At 38.5% G+C, this 25,109-nt stretch overlaps 1 protein-coding gene across 1 annotated transcript in view; it reads left to right on the top strand.

Moving 5' to 3' along the window:
- Positions 1–25,109, top strand: part of MINDY4 (MINDY lysine 48 deubiquitinase 4) — an 80,804-nt gene that overhangs the window by 5,779 nt on the left and 49,916 nt on the right. The window contains exons 4-9 of the mRNA XM_005512416.4: positions 1,695–1,953; positions 3,032–3,450; positions 17,658–17,716; positions 18,054–18,163; positions 19,171–19,287; positions 23,403–23,491. Coding sequence (XP_005512473.2) covers positions 1,695–1,953; positions 3,032–3,450; positions 17,658–17,716; positions 18,054–18,163; positions 19,171–19,287; positions 23,403–23,491 — 1,053 coding nt within the window. The remainder of the gene's footprint in view (positions 1–1,694; positions 1,954–3,031; positions 3,451–17,657; positions 17,717–18,053; positions 18,164–19,170; positions 19,288–23,402; positions 23,492–25,109) is intronic.

Below are 25,109 nucleotides of genomic sequence, written 5' to 3'. Positions count from 1 at the left end.
AGCGCTACAGGCTCGGGAGAAGAGCAGCTGGAAAGCTGCCTGGGGGAAAAATACCTGGGGGTGTTGATTGACAGCGGCTGATCATGAGCCAGCGTGTGCCCAGGTGGTCAAGATGGCCACCAGCATCCTGGCTGGTACCAGCACTGGTGTGGCCGGTAGGACCAGAGAAGTGACCATCCCCTGGACTGGGCACTGGTGAGGATGCCACTTGAATCCTGAGTTCAGTTTTTGGCCTTTCACTACCGAAAAGACCTTGAGGAGCTGGAGCGAGTTGAGAGAAGGGACATACATACACTCGTTATATACACATGCATGTACACACATGAGGCAAAATAAAGCCCCACACATGGAAGCAACATGTGTCGGTGATGGGAGAGGGTGGGTGCTGGTGTGGTGCTGTGAGGAAGAGCCCCTCACCAACATGGTGCAGGCACTGTCCCTAAGGGGGTGAAGTTTTCCCCTTTGCTGCCCCAGCCAGTGGGGCAAGAGGGAGCCGAAAATGGCAGATTAAAGGAAAATCAGAAAACAAAACCCAGAAGTGCCCAAATTTTTGTGTGTATGAGCTTGGAGATGTTACTCAGCCACACACTGAAAGCTGCCAGCTCTGGAGAGGGCAAAATCCCGTACTGACTTGCAGGTTTCCATTTAAATCCTGTGTGATTTTGTAGTAATTTTCATGCCTTTATATGCACCAAACTCATTGCTTACAGGCTACTTCAAAAAACAATTTTTACCTAGTTAAATAAGGAAATGTTTTTATGATTCAGGATGCTTCAAGTCACAGAATTGCTTCACTATGAAACAGGTTGGAGGAAAACAAGTTCAAGGACAGTTATCCTAAAGAAGGCCGGCATTTGCAGGTTACACAGGATATAGATTTATCAACTGACACAAGAGGTATCAGTGAAGTGCGAACTACTCAATAAAACTTCAGTTTAACAGTGATCTAATATTGTGCAGGGAGTGAAACAGATCCTGATGAAGAAAATTTACTTGTCATGATTTCTTATTGACACAAATTGTGACTTTTTTTGAGAAAAAAATGCACATTGTGGTGTACAAATGGAGTCACAGATCCAGGTGAATCTCACTTCCATTTCAGAAAAGCTTGTTTATAGCATTATATATGTGTAGAAAACAGATGCAATTAACTACACCTTGTGTTGCTACCTGGAGGACCATGCTCAAGAGGTCAAATGACAGCAATGTAGAAATGCATTAACAATGAAAAGCCCAAATACAAAAGTACCTTCCATTTTGAACTAAAATAAGTGTCCTACATTTGAATAAAGAGTGAAAGGGGTCAGTAGAGTCAATCTAAGTTACGCAATAACAGAGGATGTTGGCTAAAATGTTAACAAATTTTCAAACTGCTAACCAAGTAGATGGAGAAGGAATGGGAGCTGCTGGTGGTAGCTTAGGGTCTGTCTGGTATGATACATGTAGTATATATCAAAATAAGTAAGCATAAGATTAAAGTGTTACACATATTATAACCCATTGTGACACATAATAATAATATTGAAATAATGTCCTGAAGACCTACACATAGATATTTAAATGAATAGTGATTATATTTTATTGCCATCAGTAGATAATTGACAGCAGTGCTTTAATGAGTCAAGCAGCTGTTTTCATTAATTTCATTGTGCATTACTTTGCTGTTTGAAGTTTTACCTCTTTCTTTCTTGTAGATATGATGTTGAGAATCCACCAGATAAAATCCTTCCATCCAGAAAACATCAGCACAAAAGTGAAAAATGCCACACAGGGACAATACACAACAGCCACGTACCCTCTGATGGGGATAAGAAGTTAAAAGATAGTCAAGAAGATTTAAAAACAGCTATGACTTCTGAGGAGCTGAAATCCACAGTGAAGGAGAAGACCAAGCCCAGGTCTGGTCTTGTTGTCAGAGGAATGATGGCTGGACCAGTAACAAGTTCACCAGAGGTGATTTCCAACACTTACAAAATATTTGTCTTGGCTGTGGATTTTATATCTAACCTTCTGCAATAAAGTCATTTGCAAATAATATTAAAATGACTCCTGCATTCTAACCCATTAAATCTGTAGTCTGAAAAGATGTGGTAAGTTAGGGAAGTGGTTCTGGTTAATTCAGAAATTCAAATTGTTTCAGTTATAACCACTAAGTGAAATTTCCACTGCATGTCTGTTATCTTTGATCGCAGATTTTCTTTATAAATCTTGTCCATTCTTCATATCTCTTGACAGATGAGATTTTCCATTTTCCTAGGAAAATTGTTTTTTATTTTAGCACTATCTACAGCTTTCAAAGTTTCCTTAGCCATGGGTATATATTTTACTCAGGTTTTCCCAAAACCTCATATTTAATCATGAGTAGTTTGGAACTGAAAATCACTTTCAGTTAAAAATATGTTTCTCAGTTGATCTAATCAGACTATATTCCATGAATAAATGTTTTCAAAATGCAGTTCTGGAATTATTTCCTCTTTTTTTTTTCTTTTCCCTTCATGCTGCTTTTATATAGACAGGAATTTTCCCTGTGTAAAATTAAGCTTGCAATAATGAGAAATTAAAATATTTTATATGTATAATTTAGATAATACTAAAGAGAATATCGAAGTTAAATGAATTAGCTGGATTTTTCTAAATATCTCTTATTTGGAAATAAAGACCAAATACGTGTAGTAGGCCGCAGTCTTTCCAGTAGAAGGTCTTATATGTTTTGGTTTCCTGAGTTGGGTACAACCCAAAATGAAGCTTTTAGGACATATTTTGTTGATGTTCTTGAAAGCAAGCAAGCAAGCAAGCAGTTTTTAACCATATAGAGCATCTTTAATACTGTTCAAATTGTGAGGAAATGTATATGTCTGTGTTATTTATTATCAATTTAAAAAAAACCAAACTGATTTACTATATAACGTGATTACTAATAATGAACAAATTGCTTAGCTCAGAAATCAGTGACAGAGCTGTCCTTTGCTTTTCATGTTTATTTAAAGATGCTCAAATTTTAATCTATGGTTTTAATGGCCCTTATTTCTAGGATCTTCAAAAAAGGAGGCTTTCAAAACGATCCACTAGCACATGCAGCACTGCACAGTTCAAGGGTGAAGAACATGAAGAAAATGACCTGAGTGTCCCTAGTACTGATATTCAAGAAAGCAAAGGATCTTCAACACAAGTAGATACGGAATTTGCACCAAAGACTATGCCCAGCTCACGCACAAGTTCAACCTCTGAAAAACTAAGAAACATGCCCAAGGATACAGGTGACTCTTTTGCCAAACTGCTGTCTGAAAGAGAGAGGACCAGGACAGAAGAAAGAAAATCAGTTCCAAGCTTTGGTACAGACAGCAATGAAAAAAGCCTTAAAGTCAGCACCTCCCACAGGCACTCAGGGGCTGGAAGAGAGAAGAGAGAAAGATCTCTCAAGAAAAATGAGAGCCGGTTGTCAGGTCACAGGTAAGAATATTTTAAAGAATATTATACTAAACATTGAGAAAATCTCATGCAGGACTAGGGGTGACTGAGATAATACCTTCTGATTTTGTTGAGGGCAAATAGCTGGAAGAGGTGAAGATACAAAGAGAAGTTTTAAGCTTTAACTTGCTAACTTTTAACATCCCAAACTTCTCTAGACTCCTTTCTTGGTCAGTAGAGAGATCCTACAGGTGTTGGTTTCTCTTTGCTGCTTCAAAAGTTACTATTAACAGTTCAGATTTAGACCACTTAGACATCTAAGCAGCACAAGTGACTCCTACTTGTGGAGGTTATCTGCAGTGTTCCATGGAGATATTGCTTGCTCCTTCAGAAATATTCTCTCAATATTGCAGTAGTACATCCAGAAAACCTCAGAGAATAACAATTAAAGAACACTAGCCGCATGCATACATATCTCCATGTGGTTCAGTGTAGTGCTGTGTCGAGATGTCCAAGTCATATCCAAACAGGCTGGTTTAGTTACCAGCACAGGGCTGTGCCATGTGGAGACGCTGTGGTGTGTCTTTGAGGCAGGATGACCCCTCTCATTGCAGTATTTAGACTGAGTGTAATTAGTGTTCTGTCCACCACGATGCTGCAGCCACACAGCTCTTGTATATCAAAGTATTTCACTCAAATTTAGCTCCAATTTTTTTTTTTTTTTAAGTTGTGCTCCATTGCTTCACATCAATATAAAAGAATAGAAGAGCCTCCTTCTGTGAACTCCAAATATGCATTTTTGGCTTTTCTCTGACTTATCTTCTTAATTGATTATTTTTTGTTGTTTTTTTTTCTGTGCAGAATTTGATACGAGTGGAAGGCAGGGAATTTTGTTTATTTGGGGGGTTGGAATTCTGAACCACTAAAGATGCTCTAGGTTTGAGCAGTGCAGTACAACTCTGCGCCCCATTTTAAGGATAAGGAATAGCTGGAGGGAATCCAGCAGCAGGCTACAAAGATGCTGAGGGGTCTGGAGCATCTTTCTTACGAGGAGAGACTGAGAGATCTGGGGCTGTTCAGCTGGAGAAGAGAAGCTGAGAGGGGATCTCATCAGTGTTTATAAATATCTCAGGGATGGGTGTCAAGAGGATGGACCAGACTCTGTTCAGTGGTGCCCAATGACAGAATGAGGGGCAACGGGCACAGACTGAAACACAGGAGGTTCCATTTGAGTATGAGGAGAAACTTCTTTCTTTTGAGGTGCCAGAGCTGGACCAGGCTGCCCAGAGAGGTTGTGGAGTCTCCTTCTCTGGAGACATTCAAACCCAGCTGGACACATTCCTGTGTGATCTGCTCTGGTGGACCTGCTTTATCACGTGGGTTGGACTGGATGATCTCCAGAGATCCCTTCCAGCCCCAACCAGTCTGTGATTCTTTGATTCTGTGGTTCTGTCCATTCATATACAAAATCTGCATAATAAAAACTACCGCCTCATTATCTAGCACTTCTCATCAGCTGCTCTCAAACGACTTTAAGCAAGGGGTGAGTATCACTTTGCCCATGCCCCAGATTGGAAAATTGAAGCGGTTAGAGAGAAACCTGCATGCTACAGGTCACACAGCATGTTAACCGTAAAGTCATGCACAAGGCTCAGCACCCTGAGTGTTGGTCTTGTGGTGCACCCCCAGTGCCAGAGGTGAGCATGTGTCATAATTGGTGGAAACATTTTCAAGTTCGTATCACCTGCTGGTCCATAAACTAAGGTACATGCCCTTATCCCTTTCTGTGGGCCATGTGGTGTTTTTGTTTTACTACATTTAATAGCAGCCAGGTTTGTTGCTTCTTTTAAATTGCTGAAAAACCTCATTAATATGCTAAAACTAACCACAGATTTTTCTTTTGATTATTATTATTTTGTTTTCCTGTTTAATTTCTTATAAATCTTGAGCCGCAGTGTGTTGCAGCCCTATTGATTTCATGAGGAAGCAATGTTATATTAGGTCTCTCCACACTGATGTAAGGGCCGTGACATTTAACAAACTGGGGATTTACTGGAGTTGCAGGTGGGCCAAGAGTGGCACTTGATTCCTGTCTGGAACCAGAAAGCAGCTGAAAATAGCCATCAGCATTATGCAGTTATTTACCTGTGTTATCTAGCTTCATTTGTAGATTATTGAGTAACAGGCCAAAGTGCTGCAGTCTTAAATCTTAAAATCCACAGGAAATCAGTTCTCCATTATGTATTGTACTGGAAAGCTGAGCTATGTCAGATAGTGGCTGAACCCAGGCAATCCAGATTCAGTTGTTGCTGAACAGGTGCCTTCAGAGTCACCTTTGATATTCTGCTTCCAGAAGGATTTATGAAGTCTTGTGTGACTCTGTGTGAATGCAGACCCAGCTCATAAGCCACTTTGGAAGAAGAAGCAACTTCATAAAACTCCTTTTCCTATATCTCGACAGAGCGTGTAAGGCAGTGCTAACCCAGCACTTCATCCTTTCCAGTTTCAGGATTGAGTTAGAAAATACAGCTTCAGTGGGCTTTTGACAGCTCCCCAAATAAGCTGAGAAGAGTAAGTGTATTCCTGGTGTTTGATAATCAGTGAATATACATCATTTATGAGTGTCAAAGGCATATTGGACTGGATAAAATTCTTTGGGAAGACTGTTTGACCAAGAAATCTCTTGTGCCTATTTCACTCAGCTGGACGTGGTGACACTTTACAACCTTATGCAGTAATCGTGGAGTAAGAAGAAAAGGAGATGCTGGATTGAAAGGGGGCTGTCCCAGACCACCATTTAATGCAATGTACTGTGCTCCAGTGCTGTAGCAGGTGGTTTGAAATAGTTTCCTTCCTTCAGAGGGCTGGTTTTATTCTAGCAAGAACAGAAGAGGGAGCTATTTCCTAAGCTTAGCCCATGTAATCTGTTTCCAAAGCAAAACGGGGACATTCATGCCAGATGATTTGAGTTAAAGCCAGTAGAGCATTTGAATTCACGCTGAGCTTTGAGCTCCTGAAAACTCTCACTGAAATCAGCAGGACTGGTGATACTCCTGAAGTTAAGTGGAAGTAACAGTGTGTGAGACTCCAAATAAACATTCACTATTCCAATATAAGGCCTGGCTCTTACGAGACTGTTCTGTCCCTTTGGCCAAACCCTGCGGTGTTTCAGAGTCTTTCAGCATTTGACCAGAGTGCTCGAGCATTTTGAGGGATGAAAAATTACAAAGTAGGAGCAGAGATTTGTCTGGATCCTCTTCCATTCTCTGTTATTGCTACCTAACGGCTCTAAGTATTTAGATAAGTAGCTGAAAAGCTGTTTAAGATTAACCACAGCTAATTCATCCACAGGCATCTGCAATTCTTCTTTTGTTTCCCATGGAAAACTAAAGACATAAAAATCTTATTTTCCCTTTCCTTTGCTGTACTTTTTCATTCTTTTTTCTCGTATTAAAAAAATGCTGTTGTTGAATACCAGCTTCAGGCATCCATTGTCTACATACGAGAAAAAAATATGCAACAAAACCACTGCCACGCTTCAAAAGGCAAGCTGAATGTTATCGAATAAATGCTTACAAACTGAGCAGGCAGAAATACCTAGATATAAAAATATCCTGGGGAAATATAGATCCGCAGCATTTTGACTCATATGTTTTAATGAAAGAAAGTATCATGCTTTTTTTTTCATCAATTAATTCTTAGCTACTGCATGCAGTGTGCGCAGCAGGGAAACTGTGTTGACAGGCCAGGTTTGTGACTTGCTATTTCAATCTTACAGTATCAACATGAAGTTAGATCTCCAAGTACCATATTTCCCCATAAAAGTTTGTCCTCATTAGGAGCTGACAGTTCCGTCTTTGCTTAAATAGGTACCATTTTGCTATCTTGACAGTGAAGAAGCATTTGGATTTCTGTGATGATCCAAATTAAATGTTTACCTGCAAAAAGGGCTCTGTAATTCCAAAGGGAGCACTAAGTTTTCCAAAATGATAGACCAATGCACCCACCACAGATAGGAGGAAAAAAAATGCAAATTCATTTCTTTGCTATGCTATTGCTGCAATTCCTTGTTGCTTTTTAGAAAAATTGAATCAAGTTAGCTAATCAATCAGTTGGAGACTAATGATGCAGATGTAGTCTTTGTTTGTTTATGGAACTGCTAGTGCTGAAGTAACTAGCAATGGTTTAAAAGGCCAGTGCTTAACTGCAGTTATCACTTAATTGCTCATAACTGTAATAAAATACTGACTTTTAATAGAAAACCACATTTTTTTTTTTTTTCTGCATCCTCCAGGGTTAATATTTATCCCCTTACAGGCATAATGAGTGCACCACATTCCTTTAATCACAGAAAGGTAGAGGTGAAGAACAATTTGTTCACCTGCATCTTCATATATCTGCACAGTCCCTGGCATTATGATGTCTGAATTCTGCCACAGAAAATAATGATCACAAAGAATTAGAACAAAAGGATTATCTTCTTCCTTGTATTACAGGAGAATAGGAATTTTTGTTCTGTTGGGTCAATGACAGCTCCCTGTGTCATGATTGTATTCTGCTCCATGTCACTAGGAGTTGTTCCATAAAGAAAGTATAATATGTTGTACAATTTGCATACCTACTCAAATGTAATTGTGACTGCAATCTATATGCCTTTTTTTTTAATTCCTGTATTTTTAGTCTATCAAAAAAAAAATCAAAACAAAACAATATATAGGTGGCAGCAAATCTTCATTTATCCTCAGCTGTAAACAAACAGCAGCTAATTTAATTTCTTGATTCATCTTGGTTCTTTTATTGTACAGTATATATTCTGTTAGTAATGATAACCGTGCTGGTTGCTGGAAGCCCTAGGTACAGGAGGTTACTATAAGGACAGTATTCAATCTGAGGTTTAAATTTAATTTTCTCAGGAGTTTGACATCTGACTTTTCATATTCCATGGCTTTAGGTTGTAACAGTTTAGATGCTTCAGTGGCCACAGTACATTTCTTCTTTTCTACTTAAACTATAGAATAGTAGTTCAGTCATTGGTGTATCAATAAGGAAAAGTAAAGGTTTGCTTTGAAAGAGAAGTCATGCAGCAAAAGTAATTAACAGTGAATCTGTTTGTGGTACTTTCCTATGTGACTTTACCATGCAAAGGTAGATTGTTGATGAATTTTCTTGTTGTATAAACTCATACAACGTATACAGCACTCCTATTATTTTACTGTAGAACTTTCTATTTTAAGCAACTGAAAAATATTTATCCAAGAACATATGGAGACAAGTACATAATCCAGTATTTATATATTGATACCGAACTACTCACACACCTGTATACAGCATTATGTCAGTAATTCCTCCATGCCCCTTCATAGCAAATTTATTTAACTGAACAAATTCAAGAAGACACTTATGTCTCAGTGCCACTTGGAGAATTTGAAACCCCATCTGTCCTTTCAGGTTATTTTGTTGTTGTTGTTTATAGCTCATTCTCAAAGGTGTATTTCTCATTATTCTCCTTCTCGTTGAGTCCTTGTTCCTCTCAGCAGTGTTAGTTGAGTGCAGGGCACAAGCAAAACGTGGATGGCTCACTACTTTCTTTTTTTTTTTTGAATTTTGAGATTTACAATGGAATCTGAAATTATGTTTAAAAATACACAACCCAAGATCACAACTAAAAGGTTGGTGTGTCTGTAATTACGATTTCGTTAAAATGCTTCAAGTTCCACTGGAACTTGGGAGAGACTATGTTGAAGGAACATACTCAGATCAAAGGTAGTAAAATGTTGATGACTTTCCTGAGACTTTTAGACTGGTCAGAGCCTTGAATGGCGGTAATGAAAGGTTCTCTTCCACCTTTAATACCTTGAGGTAAGGCCAACCATCCCTTGAGCAGGGGGCTTGGACGAGAGGCCCTTCAGAGGTCCCTTCCAACCTCAGCCATTCTGTGATTGTCCTTTATGCTGAATCTCGTACAAGAAGGAAGTATTTATCACTAAACTGAACATGCAGGATAAACAATGAGGGTCTATAGTGGAATGGAATTCATGATCTTTAGGAACTGTAAAAAATAAATAGCTGTTGAAGTTTATGCCTGACCTTGATTACAATCTTTCTATTGCTTTTCCAGAAAAACCATCGCAAATAATGAGTTATTTGGAAAGGTGTATTTGACATTAGAAGGTCAAGATTTCACCATATTTCATGGTTTGAGCAAACAAAATTGGGGAAAGGCAAGCAAAAGCACTTCATAACGGTTGAGAAACAGTTCATCTCGGCTGCAGAGACGTACTAAAGTGGTTGCTTATGCAGCTTCTGAAGTTGAAGTGCTCTCCTAGTTTTCCATGCCCCTTAATTCTATCAGTGTAAGGTGTGGTAGTGATGTGGAAACCCTTCAGTTCTCAGCTGAATAGTTTCTATATGAGTAAATCTGAGCTGGCCACCTGGTTCTAACTGGGTGGTTCTGAAGTGTAGTAGAACCACCTTCTGCTGAGTGAGATGGGCAGATGCTGTCTACAGACCTCAGTTTCACTTCTGGTAGTTAAGAAAAACAACATATTGAGATTTTTGAACTTCTCATTTACTTGTATAAAACCAACTATGCAGTCCACCCCCCCAAAAAATAAATCCAAGAAAAATAGCATAGAAACTAAAATCAGAGAAGCAAAAGAATAAAAAAATGCAAAAACGGAATCAAAGACCCAAGGGAACAAAAGGATTTGGCATGCGGAACCTGAAGTTAAGGATATTATATCTTTCCTATTTCATAGAAACTGAAAGGGAATGTCTATCAGGCAAAAAGAAATGGTAATATCATTACATCAGAACAAAAATTTCTTCCTGCCATTAGTGAGCAGAAGGATACAGCAGTGGATCCCATTGTCCAAAGGCAGAGATCTACATTACAGTTCCAGGAGCAAGGAAGATAATTGATTCTCCACTCGTTCTTTCATTGTGAACAATCACCCTAATTATCCCGTTCTTCTAATTGTGTCTGCCGTACCCTCCCTTGCCTTGCCATCAGTCTTGGCTTCAAACTGAATGTGAGCTAGTGGTTTCCTCTCAGAAGTCTGCCAGTACAGATGGATATTTCAGACAGCAAGGACTGTTTTATGAGTGTGTAGCTTGGCTTCAGACGCCTTTTCCAACCAAACCCTCAGTATCTCTGGTGCACTTCATCTCCACCACCAGGAAAGCAAGTGCCAGTGAGTTTGGAGCCAGAATTTCTCTTCCCGCAATAGCCTCTCTACTGAGTTTGCCTTAGCTGGGCACTTTTTAGTGGTTTCCCAAAATATCACTCATTATTTGGTAATAAGCCTTTTTCTAGCAGTGCTCTGCATTCTAACACAAACAGGGTAGGGTTAGTGAATTGCCATAGATACCAAGTTCCTTAGTGGAACATTACTCATATTTCATAGAATCTTAGAAATTACACATGGAAAAGACTTTTTAAGGTCATTTGCTTCTATGGAAGATTATTTGTTACTATATATACATATTTGCTGTAACGCTTTTTCCAGGGTTTTGTCTAGTCCAGTCTTAAATGACTCAACCAACACCTCTACCCTGAGAATATATTCCAGTGTCTAACAGTCCTTACTCTTAGGAATTTTTGCCTTATGTTCTCCTTGCATTTGCTTTTTTCTGCCTTTTTATCCATAGCTGAAGCTGGTTTTGCTGATCTTTCAGTTCATTGCTACATATTGACCTCTATTAAAATACTTCTAAATATTTTTCGTGCTCCTTTAGGCATTTTTTCATCTAAAGCTTGTATTGTCTGCTCGTGTTTTTATCTTTCTTGCTCTGAAATTTTGCAGTTGTTTTTCTGTTAGGTTTCATTGATTTGTTTTATATTCCTTCCATGTGTCTAAGGACTGCTCTAACTTTGTCGCACTGAGACTCTCACTAATACAGGGTAAGAACAGTCACCTGCTGCTCATGGCATGATTCTCAGCATTATAAAATCACATTAGCCCATTTGTCACTGCAGTGCATCACTGGCATATGGCTTAGTTTCAGTTTCAAGCACGTAGAATGTTTCCTCAGTGGTTTAGTGTGTTTTCCTCCAAAATCACCTTTATAATATAATTATAAGCTCAGTCTAATCTTCTTTGGTAAGGCAATATGTGTCCCTATGTACTGATAGAAAAAATGCCTCCTTTCAGCTCCCTGCGTTTCTATGTAAGACTGACAAAGAGTGAATGGCTTTCTTTTGCTTTCTGAACCACCCATGGTTTTCTTCATCATGAACAGAGACCAGTACAGGTGAATCTATTGTGTTACTGAAAATTCCTGCCTTTTCCCTTTCACATGTTCCAATAAAAGACCCCTGAAAATGCACTTTTATGAAGCTAGGGCATCCTTAGATGAAAACAAAATATTAATCTTATTCAATAAATCCTTTAATTCCTGCAAAAATATATGTAGGGTTTTTTATATTCCTTTAGATATCTGAGACTTTCAAAATAATATTTGAAAGTGCAGTGGTCCTTAAAGGATTAGTACTCATGCTTTCTGTTATTAACAGGAATAAACCATCTTATTACCTATGTGAGGACCAAGCCCACACCTGTCAGTTATATGTGACTGAATGCTTAAAACTGCCAAGATCCTCTCAACACATTTTTCCTCTGCATCATTCCTGGCTACAAGCTGTGCTGATTTACATTAGAACTTTGGCAGAGAATGTTGGCCATGAGTTTCTGAGAAAGTTCAGAGCAGGATTTGACATTCCCCAAATCAGTATAAATAACAGAGGAGAAGGAGAAGGAGAAGGAGAAGGAGAAGGAGAAGGAGAAGGAGAAGGAGAAGGAGAAGGAGAAGGAGAAGGAGAAGGAGAAGGAGAAGGAGAAGGAGAAGGAGAAGAGGCAGGGCAACTCCCCTATTTAAATATGGGCTGTCACTGAAACAGGAAAATACAGTGCGTAATGAAGGTTAATAGATAAATGTCAGATTTCATAAAGAATACTAATCAACATTACAGTTTTAATTCTATTTTTTAAATAAAATTGAGTTTCCAACTCAAATGAAAAATAGTTCCAGCAAAGTTATTTAACATACATAATTTACCCAACAGGTATGATTGGCTTCAGTCTTCTCTGCTGTGCATTTTGGTGTAAAAATTGGTTTTCTAGGAGTATTTTTAAGTCTGTACTGCTTGCCCGGTGGGCTGTAATACTTCACTGTTATATACAAATTTGGCGTGTCAGATGAAATTGCTTTCTCTAAAATAATATCTGGCATTCTGGTAAGTAATAAAGTTTTGCTCCTATGAGATGTTGAGCAGTTCCTAAAAGTACTCATCACCTATTCTGTGTAATGAGGTCTGAGCTCAGATGGCCATGTTGTTATAAAGTAGAGCCTGTGTAAAATCAGTCAGAAAATCCCAACTGATTTCCGTATATGCAGCATACTCAGTGACAAGCAGCGTGAATGAGCAACGTCTGAAGAATTCATTAAATTTTTCCCACTATGAGAGGAAGAGGATGCATTGGGCAATAGTGCCATTTTTAGGAAATAGGAGTTAGTCAGAGTGCAACATTTCAGATAAAAGAATGGGAAGGAATGCAGAGTTGGAGCAGCCTAATGGTAAATTGCCTTTGCATGTTTCCTTCCATCTTTGTGATCTGTGCGTAGCATCAGGCGTTGTCCTTAAAAGCCACACGAAGAGGCACATGGCGTCATCTCAAGTTTTCGTCAAAGCTTCGGTGTGTCTTTGTAGACAGGAAGAACAGTAAGAATAGTGCAGTCGGTACCATCCCTAAGAGACCAACCAAACCTTCCTGGAGTGTGTTCGGCAGCCAGCCAGGGGATAACTCTTTATTTGACTCTTGCAATTGGCAATCAGAAGAATGGCTGCAAGAAAAATGGGGCCATCTTTGGGGAATATGAATTTAGCTAGCCCATATACAAAAGAGAGAGATTGTAGATGCCAAATCACTCAGCAGTGAAAAACTTCAAGTATCTAGGGTTGCATAACACCTTTTCTAACATAATGTTTGGACCGGAAAAAAGAACCTAAAATAAAAGTAGCTGTTGGGACTTTTGTTTTGTGCCAATGGATTTATGGCATCAGAGCCTTCGACATAACATCTGTGTGTGCTGCCATTTGCCCTTTTAGTATTTTTCCAGCACTCCATAGGAAGAAGCACTTTGCAATTACTGGAAATGGCAAATGGCATCTGTATCATCTCTTTATTTTTGGAAAGGACGCAAAACTGGAAATGTCCAGCTCATTGCGTAAAACACATTCAGTCAACTGAGACTTTGCCTTGTTCATGCAAACATAGAGGGACTCCAGATTTTCTCAAATGTCAAACAAGAACAGACAGCATACATCCTATTTTGCTGGTAGAGTTTCCCACCAGTTCCTTACACCGTGTCTACATATGAACATCTGGGGGAGCATAAGAAGCAGCGCAAGAAATTACCTGGTCCTTAAAACCAATCCATTGTTTGTAGGTAGCACAAGGAATTTCTGTCCCCCTATGTGTTACTCTAAGATTACTTTAGCAGGAGTGGTAAATCTGTACCTGTGTTCACCAATAGGCTGTTATCTGTATTCATATTTTTTTTTAAAAAAATAAGAGAACTACTCACTCCTCAGTGTAAGCTTTTGTCTTCTTCCAGTTTAACACTTGATATTAGCTTTCAGGAAGATAATCTATTTTGCTGAAATCTGTCAAGTAACAGTGATTTGGACTGTTGAAAATCTGAGCTTTCTGACAGGAAATGTAAGGCTGTGAATATTCCACATCCTTAAAAATAAATGGCCTAAACATTGAAGGCCAAAACCAGACAGAGTGGGTACTTTATGTAGGAAAAACAGAAAGGAGGGTTGTATTCATTGTTGTGAATTGATGGAATCTTGACATCTGGGAACCCTTCTCAGTGCTTTACGTAGTGTCTCGTAGCTGGTGTCGTGTAAACATCTTTATTTAATGGAATTTTATCTCCCTGTTTTATTTTACTGACATTTGTTTGGCTGGCAACTGTTTTGAGTTGCTGAATGTAATGGTCAGTTCACACAAGAGATACTGTGCTCCTCGAAAATGCCAGCGTGGGGGTGTTGCACCAAAAAATCTTTGATAGAGTACAATATGACTAAAGGGGCTATAGTTTTGTTATAGTAGGTTTGGTTTTATAGCTGGAGATAACCATTTATTACTTATGAGGCAGCATTCTGTTCAGATGAGCCCAACTCATCATGCAGTTCAAACCATCTTGTAGCTCAACCTGTGATTAACATATTTTTTTCATATACAAACCTTCCCAACAAAGATGTCATTTTCTCCTGAGTTGTCAGTAAAGTTATTATAAATCAGCAGGGCAAAAGCAGATTAATGTGTGAGCTTATTAGAAATAACCCTTTCAATGGCAATTTATTTTATATATATATATATATATATATCGGTCAATGAGCCATATGTTTATGAATTAGTTTTTCGTACTGCTAATGTGCCAATCAAACCCAATGCAGTGCTTAACTAAAAAGGAAGTTTGGAGAAAGTAAGTGCATGAGCTCTGTTACCTTTATCAACCAGGCTTGCAAACATGGCAGAATTTATATTAAATCTTCTTGACAAGGTCTTTTTCCCATCTAAATATATTGCCTGGTATTGATTATGATAATTTCCTTCACATCTTTACAACAGCTTTTAATAATTCTGTTTTTTGAATTTTGCCCCAAAACAGTGGCAAACGGCATCACATACACTGGCCTTGTTTACTCTTTTGCAAATAGTAACTTTCCTACTCACCAGTTCTTACTCACTATACCAAGAATATTATATATATCACTATATGGCATAACAGCTCACTTACATTTTGGCTTCTAGGCATCTTTCTGACACTAAATTGTTATACAGAAAAGATATATGTCCAGTAGAAAAGTTATTGCAGTCAGGCAGTGAAAATAAGTTTTACCAACACAGTCACCTTAAAGCCATTGGTGATCAGTGTTTATTTTTTCATCCTCTTTGTTTATTTGACCTTTTGTATATGGTACTATAAGTAGGAAACAGTGGAATGTACATGTGTTATTGTGCTGAGAAATGCTTTCTCTGCGAGTTCAGCTATTCTGCGTTAATTCAGTTTTCTGCAATGCATGAAGAGCAGATAGGAATGTTCAAATATTTAGAGAAAGTACTGTATAGTATGTTTATAATGAAAAATATTTTCTTCCTGTCCTGTTTTTCTGCCATGATGGATGCCTTCCCCCTTCCTAAGTGTTCTTACCGTATGGTTTTACATGTACAATAAATTTTCCTGGAACAGTAACTATCTGCTGAAATGGAAATTGCAATAAATGTCCTGACAGTGTTTTGAGAAACACAAATTCCCCTTAAGGAGGGAACTGACACCTGCGAAAATACCCCACTTAATGAGAAAACACCTACATCAATCTTTGATGTCAGCACTTCCCTCAGCTTGATGGGAATTTCCTTGTGCATTGAGAATTCAAAGCACTTTGCATCCTGGGCTTCGTTTTTCCTGGAGTGGGTGTAGAACCAAGATCTTTTAGACTTTCCAGGAAGCAATAATGTTACAAAAACTGGCTCCAGGTGAGCTATGTATGAATTGCACCATAGTTAACTTTATTTTCATGTGTAGATCTTTCAGATGAAACACTACTAAGGAGACTAAGTGTTTGGGACAATAATGAATCAAGGGAGAAATCTGAATGTAGGGAGAATCTGAATGTAGGGAGAAATCTGCATGCCTATACAGGGGCATATAGTGCTATTTGAGAGTCTAAGATATCCAAGACATCTCATAAGGTTGGGAGATATGATATGGTACGTATAGAAAATCCAAGCCCTTCTGAAGCAGCAACTAAGGGCGATGTTGCAACCCATGGTGCTGCATTCATAAGAGCTCTGTTTTTGCAAAACTAGATCAAAATGAGTTGGCCTAGGAAGAAACACATTAACCTCTAGGAAACAAGAGACAATAGGGTGCAATCTCAGGCAAAACAAAAATGTGGATTGGGATTAAGTCTAAGTGCAGTTAAGTGACATGAGTACTTGGCTGAAAAACATTTTATTGGGAAATTTAATATCATTGAGACCCTTTCCCTGAGCAAGAGGGATGAAAAATACTAGAAATCAGCTAGCTGAAAGAAATCTCAGCAGAAATTCAGTATTAGCAAAAAGCAAGGGGAGATCTGTTTGTATTTTAAAATGTACCACAGTCAACTATATTAAACTCTCTATCACAATAAAAGTACTGTTATATTGGGAGCTCAGTGCTACTTATGTCGCTATACAAATTTGATCTTGCTTCTCTTATTTATATTGACCTGCTGGGCATATGATTTATTTTTACATTAAGTTCCTAGTAATGTGGGTGATTCATTTCCATTATGTCTTTTCTGAATTGTGGCCATCCACATTTCATTGCATAAATCCTTTAAATTGTTTATAGAGAAAAAGGGAAGTGTTTCTTTTCTCATAGTATCGAATACTATCGGTGAGAAAGACACCAAAATGCTTTTAAACTGTAAGTCTTGAGCATGATATGTCTGTGTTCTGTTTTTATTCAACTTTCACACACTGAAAAAGGAAATTAAATTAATGGAAAGTATGTGATATGACAGTAGTTGTTGCTATAATAATATCATGCATACAAAGAGTGTTGCTGAGGAAATTATTCCCTACTATTTTTGAAAGGACTGTCAGTGCAATCCCTTTTTTCCAAAACCAAGCCCAATTCTGCAGTATTGCTCTTTTGAAAAAAAAATAGAAAAAAAAGAAAAAATATCATATTTTTACAGTAGTTATTTGAAACTTTTCCTTGGTTCTGAATTTATTTTGGTGTGAATTCAACAGGAAGAATAAACTCATCTCTGAAAATCTAACATTCTATTTAAGTTCTGAGTCAATTTCAGTGCATTGCTCAGTTCTGGCTGCTTTTCCTGGTGAATTCCTGAAGTTCAGCTTTCTTCCACTGAAAAGTTTTTGCTCTAACATCAATTATTTCTTTATACAAAGATGTTAGTGAGACTGAGATTCTGAGTACAGAACATTTTAAAAGCTAAAGGTGAAAGCCATTGAGTATGGTTTTTATCTATTTGCACCTTTTATTGTCTGTCTCTTACACACTCACTCCCTCCCGTATACATATATGTACAATTATATATATATACATACATAAAAAAATATATGTTTGTGGCCATATACCATATTTCTTCTTGTTTATTCAAAAAAACTTATTGAAAGTGAAGATTTGGTCATTCATTTTGTGATTAATGTTTAATGCAGGAAGTCTCCAACATCCACTTGCTGTAAAGAAGACCAGATGAAAGACGCCCTAGAATTACGTAAGTTATTTCAAGCTTCAGTTTGTTTTTTGCCATCATGGTCTTCAGAGCAGCTGTAGCCAAATATGAGTTGCTTCTTTTGTAACTCTTAGTTGATTTAGACCAATTGCATTTGCTATTAGCTTTTTGGGTAACACTGTCTAAAGAAGTCATTAAGAAGGAATCAAACAACGGGTGACTTGTGTATTATCTGTCCTTTCTGGCCAAAACTACATTTTCTTTTTTATAAAGATGGATGATAAGTGTTAATTGTCATACTTATGACCCCCTGGCACTGAGCCTGGGGGAAGCAATTTTTTACATCCACCACATTATATGATTTTCTTTTGTCCTTCAGTTGATATTGAGGATGAAGAAACAACTGGAGAAGTTAGAAGGAACCCAGATCTTTCAACATTGTGTATGCTTCAAGTTGAATCAAAAGCAATTGATTTTTCCCTTGCAAAAGTAAGACTAACTGTGATGCTAAATACCAATAGATGTGTGAGAATGTTATTTCAGATAAGTTACCCAAAGCTGCAATGGATTGCTCTGTGTTGTGTGTGATTCAAAATGTGACACATTCATTTCTGAGTAAATTCTCTATTAGGTAATCAGATGAAAAAGTAATGTAGGGATGCCTGTCCAAAATTGCAAAAACTACCAGAAGAGTATATCAGAATGCATCAGACCATTTAAAGCATTAATAATATTTTTCATTAACGAAGCTTGTGTTGTTTTATTAATGCTTCTAGTCAGTTATCCATGTGCTTATTCTCCATTGCTTTAAACTGACAATGGTTCAGAACAAGTTTATTATTCCACTATCACTGTTTCTAGACCAAAGAAGTCCAAGTAACTATACAAACACTGAGCAATCTGTTCTTATTTACTCAGCTTTACTTTAGCATGAATGCAATTTCTTTACTTTAGCTATTCCTGAATAGTAGTGGTCTGCAGTTGTTCAAGGTCAAAATCTGAATTTGGCATATGCTGATATTCCATCCGACACACAGCAGTGAAACATTTGAGTAACATTTGTCTCATAGCAGCAACTTTGATAGGCAAATCAGGCTGCCTTTTCTCCATACGGTGACCAGCAAAGTCCTTTTCTCCCTAATGTAACCATTAGTAGGCATTCCTCTTCTAGTTGTTAAATTTACGGCAATATTCTGTAATGATTTCATGGGAAACTGTGCCCCAGACAATCTGCATAAAGAGTTTCCTACCCTGAGGAGGACACAGCATTATGAGTTCAAGGAATATTGCAGGAAAAGGAAAAAATTGCTCCTTTTCATTTGAGTGTTGCTATTTACAGTATGTATAAAACAGAAAAGGGTAGTTACAGTGAGTTAGTCATTACTCTTCCACACTCCTCCTTTCCTTTCTACAAATTACTGCAAGAAAACATACCCGTGTTTTGGTTTTGTTGTTAAAATGAGAACGTCTTTCCTTCTTTCTCTTTTTTTTTATAGGAATTAAAAAACCTTTTGTTTGGCTCTAGTCTATGTTGCTTCAGTGAAGAATGGAAAATACAGAGTTTTACATTTAATAGCATACCACAGTTAAAATATGGCATTGTGCAAAAAAAGGTACTGTAAATTACTTCCTTAAAGTGATCTTTGCTTTTTACTGGGTTTACAAAGTCTATGTATTTCAGTAGGAGAAAAAAGAGAAAAGTCTTCTAAAGACTCTTCTCTTTAACTTTTCTGGTTACCACTGAATGATGTCACCTTGTCAAGTCTTCTAACAAGACTTGAGATGGATGGATTATTTCTGAGGGAAAATTAAAGTAGCTACAGAAAGTGTGCATAATGTGTGTGTGATGGGGAGTTAGAGGGAGGAACACAAACCACTTTCAGCCAAAAGCTGGTGATGGTAAAAGAATCAAAGGACATAAATCAAGGGTAGAGTTTAAGAGGAAAAGCATATGTGAGGGCAATGTTTAACAAGTTTAAGATGGAGCTTGATCTGTCTCAAAATGGGGGTAAATAGCAAGAATTGCCTGTAGTACCAGGGAAATCACAAGGAGACTTTTGCCTCTTAAAGATACAGAAGTCCGAGGGTGGGGCTCCTTCCTAAATTAAAAGGGATCACATGCACCTCCAGTGTTTCTTAGACGGCTGATGCATAGACTCAGACCAAGGACAACATGCAAGGCACAGGATATGTAGCTTTCTGCAAAATCAAACAGATCAACTATAAAAATGCGCCCTCCTCAGATGCACCTTAATGCTTTTGTCCCTGACCTGTGACGTGCTTCTGGGATATCCATGCATCAGGTCTCTTCTGAAAGCACAGATCTGAAGACACCCTCACAATATCCTTCTCTTTAAATTGGAGAGATATGGATTTAATGGATGAGGGATTGGCTGGATGGTCATGTCCAGAGTGGATGGACACCAGTGACAAGTGATATCCCTCAGCAGTCCATAGTGGGACCGGTACAGTTTAGTATCTTCATCAACGACGCAGTGGGATTGAGTGCACCCTCGGCAAGTTTGCAGATGACACCAAGCTGAGTGGTGCAGTTGACATGCCTGAGGGACAGGATGCCATCCAGAGGGACCTGGGCAAGCTCAAGAAGTGGGCCCATGTGAACCTCAGGAGGTTCAACAACTCCAGGTGCCAGGTCCTGCACCTGGGTGAGGGCAACCCCCTGTATCAGTCCAGGCTGGGGATGAAGGGATGGAGAACAGCCCTCTGAAGAAGAAATTAGGAGTACTGGTGGATGAAAGACTGGACATGAGCCAGCAATGTGCACTTGCAGCCCCGAAGCCAATGGTGTCTTAGGCCGCATCACAAGGACCAGGACCAGCAGGTCAAAGGAGGTGATTTTGCCCCTCTGCTCCACTCTGGTGGGACCCCTTTGCAATGCTGGTCCAGCTCTGGTTCCTCAGCACAGGACACACATGGACCTGCTGGAGAGGGGCCAGAGGAGCCACAGGAATGATCCGAGGCTGGAACAGCTCTGCTGGGAGGACAGGCTGAGAGAGTTGGGGTGTTCAGCCTGGAGAAGGCTCCAGGGGGACCTTATTGCAGCCTTTCTGTACTTAAAAGGGGCCGATGAAAAAGATGGGGACAGACTTTTTAGCAAAGCCTGTTGCAATAGGATAAGGGGTGATTGTTTTAAACTAAAAGGGGGAAGATTCATGTACATGTGGGGAGGAAATTACTCACCATGAGGATGATGAGGCCCTGGCCCAGGTTGGCCAGAGAGGTGGTGGATGCCCCATCCCTGGAGACATCCCAGGCCAGGCTGGACGGGGCTCTTGAGCAACCTGATCTGGTGAAGATGTCCCTGCTCATGGCAGGGGGGTTGGACTGGATGACCTTGAAGGTCTCTTCTAAGCCAAATTATGCTATGATTCTATGACTTCAGTTAAGAGTAGGGAGGAGTAAACTCCTCTTAACAAAACACTCATCAAGCTCATCAAGCTTCTGCACTGATGCAGAAAATCTTTATCTTGCCCGAGAGAAGCAGACCATTATGTACTATACAGAAATGAGAGGAAGAGAGACTTTGGGGCAAGGACAACGGCTAATAAACATATCATCAAGATGTTTAATCAACTTACCATGTCTTGTTAAATATTTTGTCTAATGATCTCAGAAGAAAGCCGCTTATGCTTAAATAAAACTTAGCAGAAAAAAAGATAATTAATTTTAAAAGTTAATTTAAACTTCAAAGGGAACCGTGGCAGTAATGTTCACTGGTCCACAGTAAATGTTACTTCGGTGTTTCCAGACCCTACTGCTAGAAAGAGAGTGTCTGATCACTTCTAGCAACTCACTGGCCATTAAATTCCCTGTCATAAATTACACAAGAGAAATGGTAAACCAGAGTGTTTTGTTTAGGTGTGTTTATTTCAGATAGTTAATATATTCCTCCTCACTCCCAAAGTTCATTTGATCTGAACAATTGTTTGGTTCTTCCCTATGTTAAATTTCTCTGCTGCTATAAGAAGATATTTAGAATGATTCCTTTAATTTTTTTTTTTTTTTGTCTGGGAGGCTTTCCCTGGTGGACTGAAATAAACCTGATTTTTTTCTTAATACATTTCAGGCTATTCACTCATTAGTTATGTAAGTAATTATAGAGAGGTAGTATGTGTGTAATATAAATGAGAAGATGGAAGGTATCAATATCTAAGCTGTTTTCTGACTACAGGACCTTTATTTTCAAGGCTGCATCCTCTGCACACTTCGTGTGCCTGCAGGTCCCATTCCTTTAGGTGTGATGCTGCACTTAGGACAAACTGAGAATTAAACTGATCACATTGCTATTTGAAAATAGCAATGCTGGCTGCACTTTTCATTCTCCTCTAGGGTTTTGAATGGAGTTTGACAGGTCCTGAACTGGTTCACCACAGCCTGGTTGTGATTTACAGAGGAAATCAGGGGTGCGACTGTAGCAGGTGACAGTAGTGTTATTCTGGGTTAATCTCATTCTATGGAGAGTAACAACAGCGTTTATTTGGCATGGGTTAAAATCAGGACACACGCTCTCCAGAAAACCGGCTGAGTGGTCCATATTTTCTTACCCTCAGTATTTTCTTACTTTACCTGGGTAGAAAAAGCTAGCACTCATACATCAACCTCTATTGGATGCTGTTTTAGGTATAACCTCTGTTAAAGTAGTGGATTTCCCAATGTTAAGAAAAAACCTGTTTCTGAGAATGGCAGCAGGAGCTGACAGACACATGGGACAGCATCTGTGGGATTTAATATGCTGAATCCTCTGTTTAGTTGCAGTAATTCCCAGTACTACCGATGTGACGTGTTGTATCTGTAATGTTAGTCCCATGTTCTGCGTAGCCTGCTGCATTCATGCGTAAATATTCCAAAGAAATGAAAGCTTTTCTCTGTCTCTTCAGCAAACTACTTGAGTAAATAATATAATATGAGCCACCTGGGGGAGAATCCAGTGATAAGGGAACGAGACTTATGCTGGATTAAGTTTTCTTGACAAGAAGAGGGTGTATGTTTTGCTTCTCAGGACAACTTGTGCAGCTATCTCTGCCATATAGTGAACCCATAGCAACAGGTCTTGGTCATGCAATGGGGTCAAGTGGCTAGTTGGCTGGGAATAAGCAAGGAAAAGGAAATACGTTACTACCCCATCCCACAGTCTTTCAAAACAGCTGTAAATCTATTTTCCATGAAGTTTAAAGTTAGCAAGGTATTTGTTGGTATTGCAATTTTTTTTCCAACATTAACATAATGTGAGACAGCTGCCTAGTGCAGAGGGCTATACATAAAACTGAAATCTTTGTTTAGTGATGTGAGTGGGAACATCAGGGGACACATAGTGCTCAGAGGAGGTAAAAGAGGACAGCTTATTTTCACCCTTTGGAAAACAGTCAGATTTGACTTCTCTCTGGAAGTTGAAGTAGACTATGGGTTGGTAGGGATCAGGAGATATTTCATTTGTTTGCATGATCACAGAACAGAACAGAACTTTCCTTGGATGTTATAGATGTCTAGGCATTTTCGGGAAAAAATGGGTGGGAAGCACAATAGCATTTGGTTTTCATTGGCTTGCAAAAAAAAATAGCAACACAGAACGCTACAAAGTCATGGATGGAAAGAAAGAGATGAAAGAATGGCTTAAGCCTGAATGGAAACACATGACTTGCGAAAGTTTTCACCAGCATCAAACAGTGCATATTGTATTGCTCATGGAGTGTCTCATTGTTCCCCTCAGGGTGGTCCATGTGGAGTTCTGGCTGCAGTTCAAGCTTGTGTTCTACAGAAGCTTATCTTTGCAGACAGTAACAGGAATAAAGACACTCGGTAAGTCAGCAATTGACATCAGAAATCAGTTGCATACAGAAGTAAAAATTTGTTTTCTCTGATGCAGCCACTCAGGAGCCTTTTGAGTTTAAAGTTATTGAACTTCTCTTTGTCTCTGAGAGAGAAAAAAAGTAGCATTTGATTTACTTGTATTTACTTCCCTTTCAACTGTAGGAATTTAGAGGCTGGTGTTTTATTTGTATAATTACTTGCTTGTGAATAATCCAAGAACTTCTAAAAAAATCCAACAGCTGAATTGAAGCCAATGAAAATTATTTAACCTTGAGATCCCATGGAGATATGATTTAAAAGAAAATGCAATCAAGGTTTGAAAGACCGTGAAATTCATGCAGGTTTTGACACTAACCATCTCAGGAAAAATGAAACATTTAAGTTACAGCTATAATGGTTTGGGTTTTTTTGTTTGTTGGGGTTTTATTGTCTTGTGTGTGTGTGTTTGGTTGGTTTTGTTTTGTTTTGTTGTGGGTTTTTTTTGCTGCTGTGTTTGATCTTTCAGACTTAAACTCCATAATAGAATTGGTATTTAAATTCTGTGTGTGTATTTTCTCCTTACTTTAAAGGAATATTGTATAATATTGCTAGTGTAAAGGAAAATTGCTTGGACTGCTGTAATATTAATGTACTTGTCATTATGCTAAAGAAAGAGCTTATTCAATCAAATGCTGGAAAATAATGTCTAAAAAAAAATCATTTTCTATTTACCTTTGGTTTTCAATAAGTAATTAAGTTCATTACAAAAGAATAATTTCAGAAAGCTTCCCTAGGCTTTATAGATATAGTTCGTTGAATAGGGATAACAGTGTTTTACTGCTTTATGCTGTCATCAACTTGTATTATTTGTGGGTGAAACACTCACTCCAGTTTAGTGAGAAGAAAAGCTTTTGTGCTGAGATTTTTCTTGAACTTCATTACCTTACAATGTAAAAATGTTCATCATGTATAAAAATTCGGCCTTAAATACACACTTTTCTGCTTGTGACTGTTTATGAAAACGACAGAGTCTCTGCTGATTTTCCTTAGTTTTGGCTACTGGCACTTAATGGAAATTCATTGTTCGGGCTATTTTCATCAACAAAGGAAAGAAAAAAGCACCTGTAGAACATCATTATTTGTCTTTAGCACCCAAGATGGGATGTGACAGTTAATCGAAGGATTACCAGGCCCTAGATGGTCCACTAAGGTGCTCAGGTCCAGTACATATTTAGATTTTATGACCAGGAATCTCTACAGAATTCACTGAAGAATTATTTCTGGTTGTGAAAACCAAGAATTTACTTCAGCTTGGAGAGCAGCCTTTGATCTTCAGCTCTTCATTGCCTTTGAGTCTCAGGTCATCCTTAGTAAAAAACAGAGATGTTAACCTTTTCCTATTTCAGCATGGTTCAGTGATCATTAATGTCATAAAATTATGTGACACACAAATAAATGGATTGCAGCCAGATTGTTTAAACTGTAAGTGTCCCAACTCAGGCCAACTACAACCTATCCTGCTTACTGGGCAATATTTGCCTCTCTTATTTTTCCCCTGCTATTATCCGCATGATCTTAAAAGATTTTGGTTTTATGTATTTATGTATATATGACAAATGCTGCTGAA

Source organism: Columba livia, chromosome 2 (genome assembly GCF_036013475.1).
Source record: "Columba livia isolate bColLiv1 breed racing homer chromosome 2, bColLiv1.pat.W.v2, whole genome shotgun sequence".
NCBI classification, from domain to species: domain Eukaryota; kingdom Metazoa; phylum Chordata; class Aves; order Columbiformes; family Columbidae; genus Columba; species Columba livia.
The sequence above is the reverse complement of the archived record's forward strand: the minus strand, read 5'-3'. Positions and strand labels throughout refer to the sequence as shown.